Source organism: Harmonia axyridis, chromosome 1, assembly GCF_914767665.1.
Source record: "Harmonia axyridis chromosome 1, icHarAxyr1.1, whole genome shotgun sequence".
Taxonomy (NCBI): domain Eukaryota; kingdom Metazoa; phylum Arthropoda; class Insecta; order Coleoptera; family Coccinellidae; genus Harmonia; species Harmonia axyridis.
In genome coordinates this window covers 15,136,579-15,161,941 of record NC_059501.1, presented here as the reverse complement: position 1 = coordinate 15,161,941, position 25,363 = coordinate 15,136,579, and the positions used below count along the sequence as shown (strand labels likewise).

Below are 25,363 nucleotides of genomic sequence, written 5' to 3'. Positions count from 1 at the left end.
TAAAAGTAGATGCGGCTTATTTTGGCCTCGGTTTTGGCAATTTTAAATCATCGAAAAGAGGATTGCTATCGAAAAGAAATCATGAGATTTTTCTTTGAAGGAAAAATTAATTATTAACATATTTTCCAATTCTACCGTAAGTTAGGTTATGTCTGATTTATGACATTTATTGTTTTATGTATTTGAAAAAGTATCATTACTATGAAAATAAAAAAAACTGCAAATTCAAAATTAACATGAAAAATTTTATACGATAAATAAGTTAATGAAAATGTGAAGAAAAAAAATCTAGACTATTCATTTTGTTTGAAAGAGTTGATACTGTAGATATATTCAAATCGGAATTTCAATGAGGAGATATCAAGAAAAATGAATTTCTCTTAAAACAATTTAAATTAAAGGTCCCAATATTGACTATTCTCCTGCCGCAAAAATGTCGCATTTTTCTAATGAGAATTTTTATTCTCATACTTTCACACCAAGAGAATATCAGGTTGAATTATTAGAATCAGCAAAAAAAAGGAATACTGTTGTTTGTTCAAGCACTGGTTCAGCAAAAACATTTGTTATTATAAAACTACTTCAAGAATTTTCATGGAGAATGAGAAATTCACTGAAAAAAACTCTTTTTTTATTGGATGATTGTAATGTACCTATTATTGGAACACAAATCAAATTAATCACTGATTTGAAAGTCGTCACATTAGTTGCAAATAATATAGATGAAGAAAAATGGAATAATGCTTTGTGTGTCAATGAAATTGTTCTAGTGAATGAAAATATTTGTCAAAAGTTAATACAATTCAATTTAATAGATTTGAGTAAATTTGAATTGTTGATCATAGATGATTGTCTTTATGGAGATCGCCAAAGGTTGATACATGAATTGATGGAATGTTATAAGATAACAGAGGAGAAGCCTAGGATTTTGGGATTTTCTGCTAGTTTGTTAGGTTTAGATTTAAAACCAGAATACCTTGAAAGTGAATTATTAAGATTGGAAAAATTGTTGAATTCGAAAGTTGATACATCAAGTGAAATTGTAACCCTCATTAGGTTATCATGTCGACCTAAAGAATATGTTGTTGAATGTGCTCTTAGTCCCACTGATGATTTAAATAATTCAATTAGAAAAGAAGTATTTGATGCACTGAATTTTCTCAAGGAACATAGGTTTGATCCGAGTGAAATATATGAAGCAGATTTACTAGAAGAGATGAAACAAGCACCAAATCCTGTAGATGAACCAATCAATTTATTGAATAAGATATTATCAATTCTTGCTGATATGGGTGCTTGGTGTGCACAACAAGCAGCATTAGGAATGTTAGCTAAAATAGAAAAGCTCAAAATAAAAGTTCCTTATGAAAGGCACTTTCTTTTATTATGTATGGTTTCAACAGTTTTAGTGAAAATTCATGCAATTTGTGATGATTATATGGAAAACTTATCAGATACCGAAAGAGTCCTGAATTTCTCAACACCTAAAATATTGAGATATTTGGAGATATTGAAAAAATTCAAGCCAAACATTGAAAAATCAAATGTTCAAGATATTGTTCCAGAACAGGGTAAGGACAATGAAGTTAACGTAAGATTTAGAAGAGGTGGTCGAGTGCCAAGACGATTATTCATTCAGAAGAATCAAACGGAAGATTCTATCTGTTGCTTGACTTTTGTTGGTGATTGTTATAGAGCCAGAGCTTTATTTAATTTGTTGTGTGTTATGTCTCAGAATCATGATGATTTTTTTTGGGTGTCGACACAATATGCTGCAGAAAAGACTGCAGATCCAGCTAAAGAATTGAAAGAAGCAGAATTAGAACACAAGCAGCATGAGGAAGTTCTGAGAAAGTATCGTGCTCATGAGGTTAATATAATGATATCAACTTCTATACTAGAACAAGGCTGTGATTTACCAAAATGTAATTTAGTCATAAGATTTGATTTGCCGCAAATGTTTCACAGTTATATACAGAGTAAAGCTAGAGCAAGAGCATCTTATGCACATTTCATATCTCTAGTAAATGAAGACAACACCATGGAATATATCAAAAAATTATCTCAATATAATGAAATTGAAAATATTCTTCTTCAACGATGTTGCAGTTTAGAACCAGAAAAAGAAGAGGAATATTATGCAGACTGTTTTTCAGCTCTATGTAAACCATATCAACCACTGAATGAGGAAGGTGCACCATTCGTAACACTTTCCAATGCTGTGACCCTGATTAATAAGTATTGTGCTAAGTTGCCCAGTGATACATTCACGAAATTAACTCCCATTTGGGATGAGGAAAAAATTCAAGATGGTTATATTTGTCATATAAGACTACCAATAAACTCTCCAGTTAAGAAAACAATCATCAGCCCACCAATGTTTAACAGTTTATTAGCTAGAAGAGCAGCAGCTTTCATGGCATGTCAGTTACTACATAAAACCGGGGAGTTAGACAATAATCTTCAACCTATAGGAAAAGAAAACTTTGTTGCAACTGAAGATGATTGGAACATATTTCCATTAGATGAAGCTGATGAGCAGCTTGCCCGAGAAAATTTGGAGCCTAGACCGGGAACCACAAAAAGAAGGCAATATTACTACAAAAAAGTTGCAGATGCACTGTTGGGGTGCCATCCAATAGCAGGTCAACCCAGTTATTTTTATAAAATTGTAATGACATTGACTTGCCCTTTGCCAGAGGAACAAAACACACGAGGTAGAAAGATATATCCTCCTGAAGATTTTCCACAAAGTTTTGGTATCTTAACATCTAAAAAAATTCCAAAGATAAGTTCTTTTCCCATATTTACAAGATCTGGAGAAGTAAGTGTAGATTTAGAATTATGTTCAAGTAACATCATTTTATCATTGGAACAAATCTCACAACTGAGAGAATTTCTGAACTATACATTCACTAGGGTGTTACGTCTTCAAAAATATCTCATGCTTTTCAATCCAGATGCTTCATTGAATTCTTATTTGGTTGTACCTACTACATCTTATTTACCAAATAAAACTGTCATCGATTGGAAATTCGTAGAATTAATAAATGAAAATCTAACTATCCTTCCTGAAATAGTACCAGAGGAGAACCGGAAAAATTATAAATTTGATCCTGATAAATATGAAGATGCTGTTGTCATGCCCTGGTATCGAAATCAGGATCAACCACAATACTTTTATGTGGCAGAAATTTGTAAGAATTTGAGTCCAAAATCTTCATTTCCTGGATCTGAATATGCCACTTTCGAAGAATATTACCTGAAAAAATATGATATCCAAATACAGAACTTTTCTCAACATCTCTTGGATGTAGATCATACTTCCGCAAGGCTTAATTTCTTAACTCCAAGGTATGTGAATAGGAAAGGAGTTGCTTTGCCAACAAGTAGTGAAGAGACAAAAAGGGCCAAGAGAGAAAACTTAGAACAAAAGCAAATATTGGTTCCAGAATTGTGTGCCATACATCCTTTCCCAGCATCCTTGTGGCGTAAAGCGGTCTGTCTTCCATGTATATTATATCGGATAAATGCATTACTGTTAGCAGATCAGATTAGGAAAACAGTGGCAGTTGAATTATTATTAGGAAAAGCCGAACTTGAAGAAAATTTCAAATGGCCAGCTCTCAGTTTTGGCTGGAGTCTCTGTGATGTGATAAAAAAAACAAAAGAAGAAGAAATCAATATGGAAACTGAGCTGCCTAGTGAAATCATGGAAAGTAAAATCTCAGATAGAATTGAATCTATGGAGTGTAACGAGTTTGATCTCGAAATAGCTCAAATCACCGATAGTGTTGATTCCAACAGTGATGAGGAAAAATCAAGCTGGGCTATAGGAACTTGGTCGAATGATATGGCTGGATTCGATCAAGAGGGAACAGAATTCGCCATAAAATATAGTTCACCTACTAGTTGGATGATTTCAGATGATTATGATGACTATTCTTGTTCTGAATCATTTTACTCAGACGATGATTCAAATGATGATATCGGAGGTTGTAGAATAGAATTTACTGGTAATTATCTAGCAGAAGCAGTGGAGTCAGAAGAAATAAAAGAGGAAATTGTCGCAATAAAGCAATACAACAGTGTTTGGTCTGATATTAATTGTAATATAGGAAATGTAGAGGAATTACAACAAAAATTTGATGAAGCTTGTGATCAAAATATGAAAAAAATTTTAAAATCAGGAATGCTTCTGAGGAAGGATCAAGTGTTTGTGAAAAGTGATGAAATACAAAACACACCAAAAATCTATGAAAACATATCTGTTTCAGATTTTGATTTCAATCAGCTTGATGTGACACCGTGCAAGCTTCTTTGTAGTCCTAAAAAATTTCAAAAAACCGTTTATAACTGTGATATAGAAAATAATACTTTTAAATTTGATGCGCAACCACCATTAGAAAATCATCCTGGTCCTAGTCCTAACTTGTTATTACAAGCTTTAACTATGTCAAACGCTAATGATGGTATTAATTTGGAAAGACTTGAGACAATAGGTGATTCTTTTTTAAAATATGCCATTACAAATTATTTGTATTCTAAGTACGAAAACATCCATGAAGGAAAACTAAGTCATTTACGTTCTAAACAAGTAAGTAATTTAAATTTATATCGCTTGGGAAAACGGAAAAATCTAGGTGAGTTTATGATTGCCACCAAGTTTGATCCTCATGACAACTGGTTACCTCCATGTTTTTATGTCCCAAAAGAGCTTGAAGAAGCTTTGTTGGCAGCTCAGTATCCTGCAAATTGTTGGACAATGGCTGATATGGAAGCTACAAGAGATATGACCTTGGAAGATATTTGTTCTATGGTTAAGGAAAAAGGTGAAGAAATGGCTTTTCCAAACTCCATACCCTATAATCTTGTTACCCAGCACAGTATTCCAGATAAAAGCATTGCTGATTGCGTGGAAGCTTTAATTGGTGCATATTTGATAGATTGTGGACCAAGAGGAGCACTTCTTTTTATGTCATGGTTGGGAATAAAAGTTTTACCTGTTATAAATGATAAAACTTATGGTGAATTTGAATTACCTCATTCTCCTCTTCTGAGGCATGTACCAAATTCAGAGAAGGAACTAGAAACTTTACTCAATGGATATAATGAGTTGGAAGACCATATTGGTTACAAATTCAAAGATCGTTCTTATTTATTACAAGCCTTAACACATGCTTCTTATTCACCCAATAGAATAACCGATTGTTATCAACGATTGGAGTTTTTAGGAGATGCAGTACTGGATTACCTCATAACAAGACATCTTTATGAAGATTCTAGAATGCACTCGCCAGGTGCTTTGACTGATTTACGTTCTGCATTGGTAAATAATACAATATTTGCATCTTTAGCTGTAAGAAATGGGTTTCACAAATATTTTCGTCACTTATCACCAGGTTTGAATGAAGTAATAGAAAAATTCATCAGGCTTCAGGAAGAATGTGGTCACAGTATAGTGGAAGAATTATACCTTGTTATAGAAACTGATGCTGAAGAAGTTGAGGATGTAGAAGTACCTAAAGCACTTGGAGATATTTTCGAATCGGTTGCAGGAGCTATTTTCTTAGATTCAGAGATGTCTCTGGATGCAGTCTGGGCAGTTTATTATAAAATGATGAAGGTAGAAATTGAACAGTTCAGTAATAAAGTACCAAAATCACCAATAAGAGAACTTTTGGAACTGGAGCCTGAGACAGCCAAGTTTGGAAAGCCTGAAAAATTGGCAGATGGAAGGAGAGTAAGAGTTTCAGTAGAAGTTTTTGGTAAGGGTACATTCAAAGGAATTGGAAGAAATTATCGTATTGCAAAATGTACTGCAGCTAAATGTGCTTTAAAGCATCTGAAAAGACAAGGATTAATCAGACGAAATGAGTAACTAATGAGTGAAAAAAAATTGACAACTGCCATGAAGTGTGCATAATGTTTTATTGTAATTAATAAAAAATTGTTTGTTATTGTAATTGCTAGTATGATCTTTCAAAAATATTGTTTTTATTCATTCCGATGAAAATGATGTGATATTTTAAATTATTTATTCTTTTCATTAAACATTTTAACGACAATCAGCCTTTTAATTGTACTAATAAAACACAAACAAGTATATTTATCAAAAATAATGTTGAAATAGAAAGGTTGTAATAAAATGGAATAAAATTCATTTTAACTTTATTGAGAATCCTTCACCAAGTTTGTTATAGACATTGTAATAAACACTGCCGATACTGTATATTACAGGTTCATTATCATTTGGAAATGATGTACCTATCACTTATCAATATCTTTAAATATAATTCAAACAATTTTATGAAATCTGCAAAGGCTTTTCAAAACCAAATAAAATGATCTCCAATTTAAGTTATAAAATAAATCATATACTAGGTAAAAATAGTGTTAATCTTCATTGCACAAAAAAAGGGCAAGTTAATAGACTAGATTATAAAATATATTTTTAAAATATCAACAGTCTCAGGGTAAAAAGGAATGGTGTTCTTGACATTGAAAACCAATTAAATTACTTCAGTAATTAATTTCATAAAATAACAATATAAAAATACTTTATCAAAATCAAAAATTTCCTACTATCGTTTCAAGCTAGCCATAATAACAGACAAATAAAGTCTGATCATCAAAGTTTAAATTATTTGTGAATCATAAATTTTCATCATCGATTGATATAAATCTAAGTTAATTGTTGTCAACAACAGAAATTCAATTCTTCTACCAAAATTTTATTGTGCATCACTTATTAATGTGTGTCTGAAAAATTTTCTTGAAACTAAACAAGAAATATTGAGTGAATTATGTCAATAAGAAAATAAATGTTTTTCACAAATCTTTTTAGTAGGCATCTTCGAATCAAAAGAGCTCCGAATATGATCTCTTGAAGCAACATGGAAAATATAATGAAGCACAAGGTGGAAATATCAATCATACTAATAGTTTTTCAATGAAACTAACTACATTTTTTTGGTATTAATGATACATGAAACATTACATAAATAACAATTGTTAACAATAAAAAAAGAATTGGAAATCTATGTCGATTATCTGATCCAATTAAACTAAGTTCTTTATGCAGAATTATCCTTGAAAGTACAATTAATATCACCAAAGATCTTCACTACAATAAAACTTCAAGGCAAGTTATTTTAAATTTAGCTTGATCATAAATCATATGATCCAAGATAAATGAAAATATTTCATTATTGCCTTTGAGTTGAGTTAATTAGGATATTTTGTAATATTGTTACCTTGACTCTCTTACTCGTGTAAAAGGACGCAGAGCGGAGAATGTGTTTTAAGTAATGTCATACTACTAAGAATAATATAATAAATTAAGTAATGAAAAAGTCAAATTCATTTTTATGAATTCAAATTTTAATTGTTATGAATATTTACAAATGGTCAAAAACGAGAATGAAATTTAAAATAATCTGAAAATCCAAGGCTGCTATTCTTATATCTTCTTTTCAAAATGAAGAAAATTGTGAATGTTCTATTTGTTTTAATTTAATTTTATGTTCAATTTATTTGAATAATCCGTGTATACGTCATCCATTAGAAATAATTATTATTCAATTATTAACGAATATTGATATGATCAAACAACACTCCTTCAATCAACTCTGAGGAATTTTTCTTTCAAAATGAAATTTTCTTTTATAAGTTTGTACCTCAAATTGGTTAGAAAATTATATAAGTAGGTATAAGGCAAGATTCTATTAAGTGTTTTTCACTTATTTTTCATTTAGGAACTCTAAATCCAGTTCAAAATACTTATGTTATATAGCTGTACTCTTGAAAGTTATTTATTTTCGTTCCGAATGGAGATATCTTGATACAATATTTATGAGAATATCAGCCTTATTAAAATCAGATCAATCAATTATTTTAATCGAAAATTTAACTTGTCATAAACCTCTATAATTTTGCAAAGAATTAGTTCAATATAAATATAAAATTCAACCATTTCCAAAGATAGGAAATGGTTTATACCTACTACATATTAATATTGACTATAAAAACTTCAGAGTTGAAAAAATGACTTAATCGAGTAATGAGTTTTCTCAATGTTTTTTCTAATATTGCACTTCCGAATCTTATCAATTATTCCTAAAATATCAATACAAAATTCAGTGGCAAAAATTCGAGAACATTGATCCCAAGCAAATTCTAGCAGTCTTTTGAGTTATTGAAAATTATTTTGAAAATGCTTAAAAACTGATTCAAATATATCTGATGAAATTATTACAAAGAAAATGAATAAAATAAGTTAATTGATTTGTTAAAGCTATTCATTATTTTGGATGGAATCATCGCTTTGCGAGGCAGTCTTGTGTCATTCGTCTAATTCATCCATTCTGCATCTAACAGCCATCTCTACAACCTCAAGACTGGGATAATCAAGTTCCTTCACAAGGCACAATACAGCAGATAAGATATTTGAATTCTGGAGAATTGAGAGTGCATGTGAATTAATAACTAATTAACATTTACCATATAGTATAATGAAATGTGTATGTGACTCAATGAAAACTTAACATAGGATTTTAATTATGTCGATGGGGTACCCTACCGATTACTAGTATTTATTGATTTCTAGTGTAACAAAGTAAGTGGAGGCCTAGTGATCATTTTTGGGATGAAAAAATGTTTAGTCGCCGATTGTAGAATTTTTTTCGCAAAAAGCACGCCAATAAATACAGGCGAGTAAGCGAAGAAAAACAAGTAATTTGCTTTTATAAGGAGGAAGAAGAAGAAGAAAATGGATTTCATTCTGGACCATTCTGAACAACTTTAGTTTCATGTCTTTCCCTTATCCGATTTATTTATTTAAATGGGGTACATGACAGGACAAACCTAGACCTATGAAGACCGAATCAATCCAATACCAGACCTATGTACCCACTAATAGATCAATGGTGCTAAAAATTAACAATAAAACCAAAAATATAATTGAAAGTGAAAAAAAATGTTACAATTCATCTAATATATGCGTTGACTGGCCACCTGTTCAATAAACATTTGAAGAGAATGGGATTGACGAGCTGCTCTCTATGTCGCTGGTGCAGGAGCACTGATGAAACGGTCGAACATATATTATTCAACTGTGGTGACTTAACTGGGTTAAGGTTAACACACCTAGAAAATCCAACAACTATATTTCTATGGTGAGAGGGCTCCCACCTGCCAGGCTCGCGACATTTTTGTCTGCATGTCTGAGGATCTGAATCTCTCCAGAATGATGCGGATGAACAATGGGCCACTGAGCCTCAGTTCGGCTGGTTAAGTGCCGCACTAAGAAGAAGAGAAGAATGTGTCTGGATACTGAATTAAATGACTTGAGTTAATATCCACTCAAGTCCCGTTCCAAGACCAAAAATAATGTAATGTGGTGGGATATTTTACAAGGAGTAAAAGATGGAGCATAGTACCACACCAATTGGAAATGTTTTTTCAGTAACATTACAGCTGGGGAAAATGAACCCAAATCTTAAGTTTGTAGAAGAGGTCAGGCCAGGTAAATATATTGGGTTCAAGGATTTTTAATGGCTTATAACAGACAGATGTTGAAAAATATGACTATAAGCTTACCCTAGTAACAGGACGTCTATTGAAAGGTGGTCTATGTGTAGTAGCTGAGCACACATATCTTTCTCTCCTTTCATTGCCTTCAGAGTTTGTGTCGGTTTGCCTGTACGTATTTGCATTCATACATCTATCTCCATTGCTATATTCCTGGAAATTTTCATGAAAGTTGTTACAGTTCTTATTGGGGCCAAAAATCGAAAGGACTCCTAGTAGAAATATTAACACCGGCAAACGCATGCATTATGATTCAGCCACAACCACCTCCAATTCGAAGAGGTTCTTACCTTAATGCAATTCGCTGACTGACTTGTTAGTAATCTCTGTTCTTTATGGCAGTTATCAGTAGGTGAAGGAGTTTCTTCATATGAGTTACTAACAGGAGGAGATTTCTGCGAATAGGATTATGTCAAAAAAAAATAGACACAAAGTGTTTAATGATTGAGAAGAAGATTGTAAGATTGAAAAGAAACATTATGAAAGCAGAAATAGAGTAATAAGAATTTCAAAACTTGATTACACTTACATTATAATATTGCTGTTTAGGAGATTCTCTTTCAAAACTATTTCTTGTTCTCAATGGAGGTCCTTCAGGAGAATAATTTCGTACAGTTTGTCTTGGAGGACTCACCTATTAAAAGTAAATTATATTCATTCTTTATTAGTACAAAAATATTCAAACTATTTTAATCAACATTAACTTTTATATATTTCTACATTCTTCTATTTCAGTGAAATACTGATTATATTCTTCAATATTTTGATTTATACGTACAGGGTGTTCTTGAATTGGAGGTGCAAAGGAAAATACAGGATATTTCCTGTAGTCCTAATTTTTATTGATGATTATACCAGTTTATCGAATCTTTATTAGTCTTCACTACAGATTGGGTATATGAGTACCAAAACATATAATTAATTTATTCATCACAGCTTACTAACTGGATCTTTATAATATTTTGGAATTTTCTGAGGATTACTAGAGAATTGTTTGAAATTTTTTTCTCGAAATCGGTAGCAGATACGATAAAACTACAAGAAACTAAAAAGTGTAGTACTAGACCAGTTTCTTTTTACATTTTTCTAAACTAACATTGGTCCTTCAAAATTAGTATATCATAATTATAATATGAAAACATCAAATTGGAATATCTATGCTAAATTCAAGTTAAATATCTTGTGAGAAAAACTTGGAAAAAGAATCGAATTTTAACACAAAAAAAACCTTTGCAGGCCCATATTAAAAGGACTCTCCATTTCAGGAACATCCTGTATTTTAATATGAACCTCTCTAGGTGGTGAGAATTCTCGGCTGCCTTCTGAATTTTCTTCCCTTGTATAGCAATCTCCACTTTCATATATTTCATAATCAACCTGTAATAAATGAGTTAGATTATTTATTTATAAATGAAAATTAATAAAGCAACAGCAAATACATATATTACTATCAAATAGAAGAATGCTAAATTCTGAGGAAACAATGAATTATTCAATGAGTATTATGACTGCTGTTATTCAAGAGGGTGAATTTTGCGAGACGAGCTAAGGCCTAGGAACACAAAGGTGTAAATCATACAAGTGAATGAATACAATGTGGATGGTAAATATAAACGATTCTGTGAAGTAGAAAAGCACAACTAATTGTAAAGGGAGTTTCAAAAAGCTCTTTACATCGGGATGTTTATTTTCACTTGGGTCTCATTTTGGTGCTCCAAATCTGATAGTATTTATGCAGTGCAAATTGTTGGAATGAGTTTGTGATTTACAATGTTAAATGTGTAGATGGCGAGCAGCTGGGCACATTGAAAAAGATAAAGAGATGTTTAAAATGTTTAGAATAAATATAAAAAGGATTTGAGGTTTTTAGAAATTTTACAATAAGTGAATAGATTATACGTATTTTTATAAAGTTTTGCTCTTTCTTGAATTTCCGTAGGTGTTAAAGAGATCTCATCTTCACTACCTGAACACTTTTTCAGTCCTTAATCGTTAAATTGTAGAAACTTTGCTTCAGATATCAGTCAAATAAGTTATATAGATTGTAATCAAGGATTATTCACTAGTGAATAATGAAAGCTATATGCTTGTCTAAAAACATGCATGATAAAATTTTTATACAATAGCAGTGGGCAAATTAATCCTATTCCGAGTTCTCACCTCTTGTCTTGGTGATATCCGTTGTGTAGGACTATATTGTGGCTCTGGATAATCTACATATCTATTATTTGAATAATTTTGTTGCTGTACTATATATTCCTCGCCTTCGCTCTCAGGTTGTTCTTCGGGATGAACTAGATTCCTACCCTTTTTCTGAGCTTCTTTCAATTCTTCAGGTGTAACTTGGACGTTGTCCAACTTTTGTATTTGAGGCAGGGCTCTGAGCACTGCTAGTCTATATCTACAAATTTTTCATTTAGGAAATTCCTGTTATCAATAAGATTGAATTGAAAGTTCATTTCAGTGTTCTGTTCAGTTTTCTTTTTTATTTCTGTGGGGCTGTAGCTGAATACTTAAATTTGTGTTCAATCGAAAATGATGATGATGAATAAAATTATTATTATATATGAACATTCAAACTTACCCATCCACTTTAGCACATGGGTTTTCTCCCAGCCATAGGTTCTTGAGATTCGGTAAGTTCTGCAAGTAGACCACCTGATTGATGTCGTTAATCTCATTTTGCCTTATATACAGTTCTTCTAATCTTTTGCACCATTGAAAATCGGCTAAACTGTCAATTTTATTGATACTGTGAAAAAAAAAAACAAAGCTCAGTGTAATTAAATTTAATCAAATTTATTTTTATCGAAGAATTCTATGGATATGAGGACACCAGATGTTAATAAACAATATCGAAATATTATCGTAACCAGGAGCTCTATTCTCGATATTTTTCAAGTATTTCAGGATAGTTTCTTCATCAACAAGACGAAAACTAAACTGTTCAGAGCAAATGAGATTGACTCTATAATAATCGAGTACCGAACTATCTTAACCTGGGAATTGAGATCTGACAGTGATTTGTTCGAAATTCCTCAAGATTTGAGTCTCGATTTGAGTGCTTTCCATTGTTCCTTACTCGAACTATTCATGGTGATTTATTGATAATTCTTGTAATAGTATATTCTAAAACAAGTTGCAGAATGCGAAATTCGAAAACGAGCTACGAAGGAGCGAGTTTTCGAACGCAAGAGTGTTGGAATTGCCTTTTGCAACGAGTATTAGACGATATTTTTTCTATTTCAGTCAAGTTTTGTGAAATATTGTCGAAATTCAATGAAAAATTCAGATTATATATCCTAGTGACTTTTGTATTGTATCTTCGCAGTTGGTGTGACTGTTACGAAAATTGACAGATTACGGAATTTGAATATAAATCGTACGTTTCGATTTTGAAATAATTTACTATTACGCATTAAATTCGTAAATTATGTATGACGAAATCGATTTAACACTATCAAAATTAAGAGAAATTTCTAATAATATTACAAATCATTTCACTTCATCCAAATTATATTAAATATTTCGACAATTATTGACGTTTGTTAAAATTTGATAGGATTGGAAGTCAGTTTAGGCAACCACAAAACGATAAATAAAACTGAAAACGATACTGAAATAGAGAAAAAATGTTATTATCTCCTTCCAAAATTCTTAGGTATTGCCTCAAAGATTCGTTACAAAATCTACATTTTTCCACACCGAAGCTATCAAGGCTATGGAGTACACGATCCATAAATTTTGAGGGCTGAAAATCAAGGAATCGATTTAAAAAAAATATTTTTTGTGATCACATCGTACAATCACGAAATCGAAAATATGCCGTTTTCAAAATGCATTTTAGACCAATCTAAACAACTGATTTTGACTCGAATTCTTATGCTATTTTAACGTTTTTTGATGTGCTTTTCTTGGAAACTAAGAGAGCTTTTGATATTATTCTGGGCAAATATTGGAGATTATATTTTGAAACAAAAAAATCAACGAATCAAAATTTCAAATTTGAAAAAATTCCTTACTTCAATTCAACCGTATATCTTTCGAGTTATTGAATTTTGGGTGGTGTTTTATTCAGATTTCAGAACGAATGATCCTGAGTTCAAATCTCGCAGCTGTATTTCTATTGAAATATTTTAAGTTGGTATGTTATTATATGTTTTTTCATGTTTTGGTTGAAAAAAGTTTTTCAGACTTTCTCGGAATCAAAATCATTGTGAATATAGGAATGGGAAATGATTATGTTGCGTTCGAAGTAAGGATACTTTGACTTGTAATTTTGTGATTATAAACTTTGTACCTCACAATTTCAGATACGTGCCTATTTATTGAAAACACGAGGAACAAGCAAAGCATAACGTATAACAAGTGAAAGCTACAACCGAGATCACTTATTAATATTATTAAATCAGTTATCTTGTTAATATACAATAAGAAAGTGCTAAATGATAATTATCAGTGAAGGAATCATACGTCAAATGGATAACTTCTTCTGATATTTTGGTATCGATGTTACAACTAAGATTACTGCATCAAATTGAATAATTATTTTTATGATGTCTTCATTATTGTCATGAGGAGGTTTATACAACAAAATATAAAAAAAAAACGCACGGAAAAGAAAAAAAATGCTTTCCTTTTTCCTCCGACCCGACCGAGCGAACGAACAATCATAGGGTATAATTTGACACTTCGAAAAATGTATTTTGGTTTGCCTGACAGAACGCGCAAAGCCGAGGCGGGCAGCTAGTTTCTTATAATGAAATAAAATTCGGCACTTTTATCACTTCACCGTTTTAAAAAATTCTGCTCGCAAAATGCATTTCAGACCATCCTGAAATAGTAATTTACGTAACAAGTCCGGAAAATAGGGTTTTTTTGGACGAATAGACAAAATTCGCTTACGCTCGTCCTGGAAGTCTATGAGTCCAAAAAAACCATTTTCGGGCGTGTTGCGTACAATATTTTTTCGGCAACCATGTAAAATAACACTATCGCTGATGCTTTCCATATTTTATTGTGATTGTGATAAAAAACCATGCAAATTTTTGACAACTAATTTCATATGAACTGTCAGCCGTTATCTCGGATGCTATGGATTCTATGATTCTTTTCCGGCCTAGTCCGGAAAGTACGTACTTTTCGGACTAGGCCGGGAAATGCTACTTTCTCAGAGAAAAGGCGTCCGGGAAGTGAGCACTTCCCGGACGGTTGCCGAAAAAAACTTTTTCATCGTTCCTTCTGTAATTCTTATCATATTTTAATGAAATTTGATGCGAGTTTCAGTTTAGGTAGTAGATATATGTTATATATTTGAAATCAGGGAAAAAAGAGCTAGTCAAATATAGAAAAATATACAGGGTGTTCCATTTGAAAAAATGAACTTGCTATCAATATGTTGCCCACTCTGTATATATTTCGTTTTGTGAAATCATTTTAAAAAACACTAGTCGATTTTGTGAAACTTTTGTAGAAAACATTTTTTTGTTCCTCTTTCAGTAACAAAGTTAGAGGGGGGTCCAATTATGGTGAAAAACCCGGTGCATGAGAAAGCTGTGTGCAAAATGGGTGCCGCGCGAGCTTACAATTGATCAAAAGCAACGTGTTAATGATTCTGAGCAGTGTTTGAAGCTGTTTAAGTGCAATAAACCTCATCATTGGCTCCATCATTTCCCTCCGGAGTCCAATCGGGAGTCAGCTGAGTGGACCGCAAACGATGGCATCAGTATTCTAGGATGCGCAAGGTATTATATTCATTAATTACCTTCAAAAGGGCCAGACCATCAACAGCAATTATTAGAGAGCGTTATTAGATCGTTTAAAGGATGAAATCGTTAAAAAACGGCCCCATTTGAAGAAAAAAAGGTGCTGTTTCATCAAGACAATGCGCAGTGTCACAAATCAATGAAAACAATGGCAAAATTGCATGAATTGGATTTCGAATTGCGTCTGCATCCACCGTATTCGCCAGATCTGGCCCCAAACGACTTTTTCCTGTTCTCAGACCTCAAAAGAATGCTAGCTGGAAGAAAATTTAGCGCCAATGAATAAGTAATCGTCGAAACTGAGGCTTATTTTGAAGCGGAAAACAAATCGTGCTACAAAAATGGTATCGAAAAGTTGGAAGATCGCTATAATCCCTGTATCGCCCTCGAAGGCAACTATGTTGAATAATAAAATCGAATTTTGCGAAATGAATGTGTTTTACTATGGTAGATCGAGGACTTTTCAATTGGCCTGTTAAAAGATGCGGCAGAATGAACGGGTTAGCCACAGAATTAGATGAATAACTATTATGTGCTTGTAGCGACTACTAGTTCCGAACGCAACGATCGATTAACAGGCTATATTCAACCGTTCATGACCGAATTATCGAATTGTTCTTATCTATTATTGGGCCACGTAGTTCGTAGTTATGTGTGTATTCCACCCTGAATGATGGCCGGCAACTTCCCGACTGTAGAAATGATCCCATTCGAAATATCGCATTTACATATATTATTTCAATCATTCGACCTAGTTTTCAAACGGACCGCATCGATTTCGAGAAAACACGATTAGTTTGAAATAGCGATGACCAAGTGCGATCGATGGTTCAGGGACTGGACTCGATGATATCGTGAAATAAGGCACACTTCAGAGTAATAAACATGGAAAGAGGAAGCATATGTCATTTTCAGTAAGCAAATTTTGTCCCCAACAAGAACTATCAAGTTCGACATGAAGCGCGCGGAGATGAAAACATATCAGTGATACGATATTTCACTCAAATCGGGAGTTTCTCCACAAAGAACGCACCTTTTATGTCCCATGATGAATCAACGTTTTTTATTAACTCATTACACATATATTATCATAGTAAAGGGTGTTTTTTTTAGAGCTATAGAACTTTAAATTGCAATAAAACAACGATGGATCATTCGATTGACATGAATTTTATTTATCCGCAAGATAATCTTGTGGCATTACATTTTGAATATGATTTCTGGTATATGACAGCCACGGCTGGCTCGGATGTAGTCCAATCTAGACGTCCAATTTTCAATGACTTTTTCCAACATTTGTGGCCGTATATCGGCAATAACACGGCGAATGTTGTCTTCCAAACGGTCAAGGGTTTGTGGCTTATCCGCATAGACCAATGACTTTACATAGCCCCACAGAAAGTAGTCTAGCGGTGTTAAATCACAAGATCTTGGAGACCAATTCACAGGTCCAAAACGTGTAATTCGGCGGTCACCAATAAATCGATTGTGGCACGAGCTGTGTGACATGTTGCGCCGTCTTGTTGGAACCACAGCTCCTGGACATCATGGTTGTTCAATTCAGGAATGAAAATGTTAGTAATCATGGCTCTATACCGATCACCATTGACTGAAACGATCTGGCCATCATCGTTTTTGAAGAAGTACGGACCAATGATTCCACCAGCCCATAAAGCGCACCAAAGAGTCAGTTTTTCTGGATATAACGGTGTTTCGACATACACTTGAGGATTAGCTTTACTCCAAATGCGGCAGTTTTGTTTGTTGACATAGCCATTCAACCAGAAGTACGCTTCATCGCTAAACAAAATAAAATGGACGTAGTGCGCGATACGTATTCCGAACAGAACCATTATTTTCGAAATAAAATTGCACTATTTGCAAGCGTTGTTCAGGCGTGAGTCTATTCATAATGAATTGCCAAACCAAACTGAGAATAAATCACTCGACAGCTGTTAAATCGGTCGCCATCTTGAACAGTAATGCCAACTTAAAGTTATATACCTCGAAAAAAAAACTCCCGTTATAACCGCAAACAGTCTTATAATACTACGTATTTGCAGAATCTAAAAAGAAAGAAAATTTTCGAGAAGAGCTTTTTCTGCCGAATAATTTAAAAAAATGTGAGTCCTCATCGCCACCATTTTTTTTATAAGAATCCCGTTTAGTTTTAAGCCAAGGTATTACATATTGACGAAATTATCGCCAAAAAAGCTATCTTATGATGGAATAATATACTGGGTGTGCCATTTGAAATAAGGAAGTAGTAGTGTTTCCGGTATAACCGGAAGTTGTAGTTATCTGAAAAATTTCAGGGAGAAAGATCATTGCCTCAAACCGAAATATGCAAATTTTCAGTTCAAAATTATGTTTAATTTTCCATAAACGTCTAATAGGCTATCCCGGTGAGTCAACTCCTACGTTTCTTCGACACCATCGATGGTTGATTTCGATGTTGATACCGATATATCACATCCCTGCCTGACGTTCAATGCTGAAGGTGTGCGCGTGTTGGTGTTGAGAAATCGCGTAAGTATTAATTGGCGGATCTCGTGGAATAGTGGGCGCTGAGGGATTCCAGGAATTGTCTAAACGAATGAGTCCTGTCTAGGATGGGAGTGTTGACTGTTAGTGATAAATTCCATAGTCTTGTTATTATGCCAGTGGCGGCTCATCCAGTGGATCAGTAATTCACCTGGAATTTCTCTACTCGTTGTATTCTACAATTATTGCTGACGCCTCCCCTACTTCTTCTTCTTCTTTTAGTGCGTCTCCTAGAGAAGGTTTGTGACAACCATGGCAAATTCTTCCATCTGTTCCCTCAATGTCCCCAAAATTGTTCATAACAGTCCTTGATAGAGCATTCAAACAGATGAATTGGGATAAAAAAGGCCTTAATATTGACGGAAAATACCTTAATAACTTGCGCTTTGCAGATGACATAGTACTTATTTCTGATAACCTCGGGGAAATAAAAGAGATGATATCTGACTCGGTGAAGGCATGCGAGGAAATTGGGCTAAAAATTAATATGAGTAAGTCAAAATTCATGACAAATCTGGTTCCCAGTTCTAACATCGACATCGATGGTTGTGAGGTTGAAAGGGTCGAAGCCTATATATATCTTGGCAATGAAGTTCGTATTTCGAGAGATAATCAGACAACTGAACTGAATAGAAGACTCACTCTCGCATGGGCGGCCTATGGAAGACTAAAGGATATTTTCAAGGGTAATATTCCTATCCACCTAAAAAGAAAGGCGTGCTTCCGGTTTTAACATATGGCGCCGAAACCCTAACATTGACAACTGCAACTGCCAGAAAACTTAAAGTGGTGCAAAGAAGGATGGAAAGGTCTATGCTGAGTGTTACTCTGAGAGATCACATTAAAAATTATGGAGAACTGGCGTAGAAGATGTTATCACCGTTGTGGCCAAACTTAAATGGAGCTGGGCAGGTCATGTCGCACGGATGAGACGAGAACAGTGGACAAAGCGATTGCTGGAGTGGAGACCACGAGCAGACAAAAGGAGTAGAGGAAGACCGCCTACACGATGAACGGACGACATAAAAAGAATATCTAATAACTGGATTCGAACAGCACAGGACAGAAGCGAGTGGAATAAAATGGGAGAGACCTATATGTCCAACAATGGACGCAAAGGGTTGTATGATGATGATGATGTTCCCTCTCTCAAGGGATTCATTCCGTTATCACTGATGGAATCATCAGTTTGGCATTCAGTGTTCCCTGCCAAATACACCTTCCATGTTCATAGTGGAGCATGTTGACATTGCCGTAGAACTGTGGGGTTTATATCCCAAGCGGTTTCGATCTTCCGATAGATACACAGCCCTTGACGTTATATCTCGTGTGAGAGAAAAGTCACTACGATATGTTTATAGCTATTCATCTGCATCAACACTGTCTAGCACCCTCTTATTCGACATATTATCCGTCCAAGAAATCCTGAGCATTCTGTGAAAGACCCAAATTTCAAACGCTTTGATCCGCCTCAGAGTTGGCAACTTGACTGTCCAGGCTTCCATCCCATATAAAATAACATCTTTTAACTATTCGCTAGCGTATTTCCAAGTCCAATTACACATGATAAATTACTTAGGAGTCCTTTCATTCGCTCAAATGCTGAGCTAGCATTTTCTCCTATTCTTGAACTAATTTCGATGTCTGGGTCTATACTATCAGTTATCCAGCATCCCATTCCCAAATATTTGATTTTATTCACTTGCTCCATGCATATACCCTCTAGAGCATTTTTGGTTGGTCTTCGAGATAACCATGATCTTCGTGTTTTTTAGATTAAATAATATGCCGTATTCTCGTCCTCTCATCTTGATGTCATCTAATATCTTTTTTGAGGGTACCTCACTGTCTGCCCACCTCACTGATGTTCGATTCCACCCCGTTAACCTTGATATCCTCTTCGATGTCCTTCAGTGCTTCCCTATTTACCGACCGCTTGACACTTGTCAATGGTCAACTCATTTTTATATTGACAGAATTTTGGAGGTTATAAATTGTTGATCTCTTTAAGTTTGTAAATAACTAATAGTTCTTAATGGCTCTGGATGGTATTTGTTTCATAATTAAAGTTATAGAGTTTTTGAGTGTTAGATGTCATGGAAAATATAATATTCATGAACAATAATTTGAAAGTTAAAATGACAACTGCCAACCGAAGTGGGCGTGGTTACCAAACCTAACCAGAATAAAAGAACCAGAAGAAGAAGACAGATAACTCACCGAAGTTTGAGGAAATAGTCACCGGTTTTTGAGGAATTTGACATAAACGGACTACCAACTTACTAGCCATAGTAACCAAGGTGATATAAGGACCATACCCTAAGTAACGAAAATGTTGCCATTTATGGAGACCAAATAGCAATACGCTCTATTAGTGATGACGTCGCACAACGCCATTTTAGTTCTCCTGTCAGTGTTCGGTATCCAAACAAACAAATTGTCATTCAAATTAGTACGCTGTCGTTGGAGAAATTGATTTATTTTGATAAATAAGATTATTTAAGGAACGATTTTATTATTAATTGATAGACAGAAGGCACGAGATTAATGCCAGTAAGTTCGCACTTGAAGTTCAACTAATAAACACAGCTTTATACAAAATCTGGGGAATGATACAGGATTCAAACTTACTGGCATTAATCTCGTTCCTTCTGTCTATCAATTAATACTGAAATCGTTCCTCAAATACTCTTATTTATGAAAATGAGCCAATTCCTTCAACGACACCGTACTAATTTGAATGACAATTTATTTGTTTGGATTCCGAACACTGACAGGAAAACCAAAAATGGCGATGTGTGACGTCACACTAATAGAGCGTATTAGGGATACATATTACGTTAATTCACCGAAATAAACGCCATTAATATTATTATATCATTTAAATAAAGATAACCTCATTTTTCGTGTTGAGGCGTTTTCTGCAAAATTATAATTTTCTCTTTTTTATTTGATGATAAAAAATGCAATGAATTAACAAATCCCTGCGTACGTGTTTTCGTATATATATTAAGTAGGAGAAAAAAATGGCAATAAACGTGGGATTAGATTCGACCTTGTTCTCTAGAGAAACGTTCCTTTTTGGGATATACGATTCATATCACCTGCTCCATCGTGACTCATAATTATTCAATAATGCATTCTAAATATACGGGTATTACGTATTGTTATGATAGTTTATTTTGTGACAACAATATGAATGCGATCTGATTATACTACATGCATCTACAACGTGAACTTGAACAAATAAGACAGAACTTATTCGGTAACGATTTCCTGCAAAAAACTTAGGAAAATATCCTAATTCTAGCCTGAAAATGGTTTTTTCTACGAACGTACCCATGAATTTACGTGCAGGAAGTTGAACCTATTTATGTAGGTACTTTATTCACACGGCGTGAAGAAGTTTTTCATCGAAAACTTCCTCATGGAAAATTGAAAAAAGATGCCAAACAGTTCCAATTCAACAATACTATTTTTTTACGTGGTCCCCATTTCATTATGTCAAAATGAATGTTTTAAAATATTTTGATGATTTCTTTGATTTGGCTTCTTCAGTTGATAACATTAGTAGGCATTAAGTAGAGTTAAGTAATCTTAACTCTTTAAAATTGTATGAGTGAAAATACTTCCAGCCCGGAAAAAAAAATAAAAACTACTCACAAGGCTCTCCGACGGGAAAAAAAATCAGGGCATGTCATTTGAAAAAATGGACTGCTTGACATTTTTTAAAGGTCATATTCAAAAATTTGCATTGTCTTTCGGACCACCTGTAGAGAGATCAGTAAATATGCAGAAGACTTGAAAACTTTTCGGGAATTCAATAAAAAATTAATCGTATAATTATCTTGAAAGATTTTCAAGATATGATCTTTAGTTCAACCATGAAATTTTCCAAAAAAAAGTGGCCTACTCCTGTAATAAGGTACCAGAGATAAATGATGACAAGTGGGGTATATCAAAATCAGAATTCCATGGAGATTATGAGTAACAGGCCAATTGAAAAGTCCCTGGTCTACCATAGTAAAACACATTTTTTTGGCAAAATCCGATTTAATTATTCAACATAGTTGCATTCGAGAACGATACAGAGATCATAGCGATCTTCCGACTTTTCGATACCATTTTTGTAGTACGATGTCTTTAGCTTCAAAATAGGCCTCAGTTTCGGCGATTACTTCTTAATTGGCGCTTAATTTCTTTCCAGCGAGCATCCTTTTGGTGGTAATCGATGAATATTATATCTTGCGTATTCCAGAATACTTATGCCATAACCTTGCCAGCTGACTGTTGTGTTTTTCCTCAATTTGGATTCGGTTCATCGTGTGCAGTCCACTCAGCTGACTGTCGATTGTACTCCGGAGTGAAACGATGGAGCCACGTTTCATCCAGTGTCACATATCGACGCAAAAATTCAAGTTTATTGCACTTAAACCGCTTCAAACACTGCTCAGAATCATTAACACATTGTTGCTTTTGATCGATTGTTAGCTCGCGCGGCACCCAATTAGCACACAGCTTTCTCATGTACAAATATTCGTGAATGATACGATGTACAAGTTCAGATGGTATCTTCACAATGTCTGCTATCTCGATCTACTTCACTTTACGATCATTCAAAATTATTCTGTGAACTTTTTTTAATTTTTTCATCGGTGCTCATTTCACCACGTTTAAACTTAGCATACCAATCAATGATTGGTTGATTTTCCTGGTGCAGACAACGGAAACTCTTCATCAAGCCAAGATTTTGCCTCAACTGTATTTTTCCCGTCAAAAAGCAACACGAAATTCTTCTTTTTACATTTATTTTCAAATAACAAAAGAAGCTACACTCACAACGAAATATCTCACAAACTAATGGTTGGACTGCTGTCAAATTTTGACATGTATAGTTTGAAGGTTGGTACATACTAACTAAAAATCATATGGATTTAATACTAGCACCGTCATCTGTGCATCAGACCGGGTACTTTTCAATTGGCCTAATATGATATAAAATTGGGCATTCCCATTAAAAAAAAAACAAGGTGGTATCGTGTGTTACCACTTTTGAACTAGGCTGTCGATTCCGTCAAAATTATCCTCCTAGGCCAAAATTTGCAGGAGTTATCAACCGAGCGAGCACTATCGACTCACCCTGTATAATGATAAAAAATAACCATGGAAATCTGTGTGAATCTGAGGTTTTCTTGCACGATTTTGTTCTACAAGATGTGACGGAATGAACGGATCTGCCACAGAATTAGTGAATAGAGACATTAAGGTATCCTCTAGTAGTGTAATCAACGCAGAATTCCGAAATTTGCAAATGCGATCCTCATTTCTCCGACAGTATAACGGATTGTGATTAATGAGTGTACCATTATCGACATTATAACGTGAACTCCATGAAAACATCGTGAACCAGTTCCAAGACGGACCTATTTCTTTGAGAATATCCGGCGTTTGTTCCGCAAATCCTAAGACATAACTAGCGGCGATATCACTAGTAAGAATCAAGTGGAGAACAGAAGTTAATATTGTTATGATACTTTTCACGCAACAACAGACACTAAGCTACACCAAGATGACATACTTTTCGATTTATTTTCGACAAGTAGAAAGAGCTGGCCAAAAACTATTACGAAACATTTCTGATGGGAAAAAGAATGATACATTCGCAAGAAAACTTATTCTATTGCATCGTTCCGCTAGGGAAGATTGTCATGTCGACCGTAAACAATTTAGGTAATTCGAGCAATTTCTTTCGAGATGCTAAATTGTACTGCGGTTGGACAATGCCATCTTTACTACTCCGAATGATGGTGCTTTCAATCATATTTTCGGTTCAAAATTCGAATACATTATTGGTGAATAAAACCGTGAAAAACTGTGACGTTTTTCACTGATATAATGTGATTTGTAGATGTTTGATAACAGTTCCTAAACTCAAGATTACAATTACTAGCGAAATTTCGGATATTTCAGTCGAAGAACACAGCAAATTTTACACTATGGTTTATCATTTACGTTTTCAACACAACGAAAATTATTTAAAATTTTTTGAATGTCAAGAAATTTAAATGATTAGCCAGCGGCCGGACTTGAACTGTGAATGCTAAAATTTTGCGCTTAAAATGTTTTATTTTCAATTTCAAGATTATGTGTTGGTTTTTCGATAAATGAGTTTTTAAAAATTTGTTTCCAAGATTTTTTTTTTCCAAGAATTCATTGATTGTGTTCTCGAATAGTCGGTTTTTGTACTGCAAAGAGCACCCTGGCTGATAAACAGAATCCATGAATTTTGTAGAAAGAAAATCAAGGAAATAGAAACAATAAAAATCAGGAAAGCACAGCGTGAAGCCGGAATCTTTTGGGTGCTCGTTCATTCAAACCTCAATTGCGCCCTTGGATACTACATAGTTGTATATCGCTATAGGAGCTAGTAGATCACAAACAGGGGCAATATTTCCTTGAAAAATCATATAGGTACATCGATGCGAAATATCAATCCCCTTACCTTAAAGATAGCACTTCAACAGCTGGCATTTTCCTCAAAAGACTGACGTCAGATAATTCGCTTCCCCTGTAATGAATATGATATCGTAATTTATGGCAAAAAATTCTTGAATTTTTGCTGAATGGAATAATATATTTTTTTCAATAAACTCAGAAAGATTTAAGAATTAAAATAATCATAAGGAATAAAAATATTCTGATAATTATATTGGTAAATGGAGTAAATTTCACTCAACAATTACCTTACTATGTACCTATATGATGAAATTTATTTGCTAACATAGAGGATACCTTGAATTACTTATTGAAAATTTCCTACTTCTGATTTCAAACAAACTTAAAATATTCTTTTAGTAATAAAGTTCTTAATTTTTTGTTTTGTCAACTGCAATGTTTATAATGTTTACAAGTAACTAGAACAAAAGCTGTGGTGCAGTTCTTGATTCATTTTCATGTATGAAATAGATCTTTAAGACAATCCGGTATTTCTAGCTTTCTAAAAATGTGTATTAAGATGATCCATTAACATATTTCAAATTTTTTACGGTTAGAAGAAAATAAATCCCAGTATGTGTTGAATGAAAATCTGAACCACAAAAATTATTAATGTCGTTAACGCAAGCATAGTGATTAGTGCCATTAAATAAATTGGAATTACTAACCAGCAATTCAGTCTTTTAATTTTTCCAAGATCAGATATCTTCGTTCTTGCGATAACCATCTCTTCAGTAAGTCGTTTTACCATTTTGAATTATTAACATAAAATTTTATGTATTGTAGCTATAAAAAGTGGAAAAATCTTTTCACTTATACCGAAAGTCACGACATATTTATTACTCAATAAAATTAATAATTATGATAAACACAAATTGAGTTCACAGGAAGATACCACTTGGGAACTATCTCAAGAACTGTCAATTTTCAACTGAACAAAATAGAAAAATAAAATCAAAACATTGAAC

The 25,363-nt window shown here is 33.8% G+C and overlaps 2 protein-coding genes across 3 annotated transcripts; one reads left to right on the top strand and one right to left on the bottom strand.

Annotated features, from left to right (window-relative positions):
• The first annotated feature begins 132 nt into the window (after positions 1-132).
• Positions 133-6,163, top strand: LOC123677921 (endoribonuclease Dcr-1). The gene has a single exon (XM_045614664.1). It carries the CDS (start codon positions 434-436, stop codon positions 5,879-5,881), a length of 5,448 nt encoding a protein of 1,815 aa, XP_045470620.1. The 5' UTR covers positions 133-433; the 3' UTR covers positions 5,882-6,163.
• LOC123677945 (cilia- and flagella-associated protein 410) lies at positions 6,160-25,340 on the bottom strand. 2 transcript variants are annotated; one of them, XM_045614686.1, is made up of 9 exons: positions 25,064-25,340; positions 24,403-24,468; positions 12,176-12,343; positions 11,752-11,992; positions 10,882-10,968; positions 10,121-10,225; positions 9,882-9,986; positions 9,601-9,744; positions 6,160-8,455 (listed from the first exon to the last, which is right to left on the bottom strand). In XM_045614686.1, exons 1-9 carry the CDS (start codon positions 25,144-25,146, stop codon positions 8,345-8,347), a joined length of 1,110 nt encoding a protein of 369 aa, XP_045470642.1. In that variant the 5' UTR covers positions 25,147-25,340; the 3' UTR covers positions 6,160-8,344. The 2 variants fall into 2 exon arrangements, with proteins under 2 accessions (XP_045470642.1, XP_045470651.1); XM_045614695.1 differs by lacking the exon at positions 9,882-9,986.
• Between the last annotated feature and the right edge of the window lie 23 nt (positions 25,341-25,363).

Coding starts and splice junctions, on each gene's coding strand:
- LOC123677921 (XM_045614664.1), top strand. CDS start 434: ATGTCGCATTTTTCTAATGAGAATTTTTATTCTCATACTTTCACACCA.
- LOC123677945 (XM_045614686.1), bottom strand. CDS start 25,146: ATGGTAAAACGACTTACTGAAGAGATGGTTATCGCAAGAACGAAGATA. Junction 12,344..24,402: donor GTTGAAGTGCTATCTTTAAG/GTAAGGGGATTG, acceptor TTTTTTTCACAG/TATCAATAAAATTGACAGTT. Junction 10,226..10,881: donor AATTCTCACCACCTAGAGAG/GTTCATATTAAA, acceptor TACTTTTAATAG/GTGAGTCCTCCAAGACAAAC.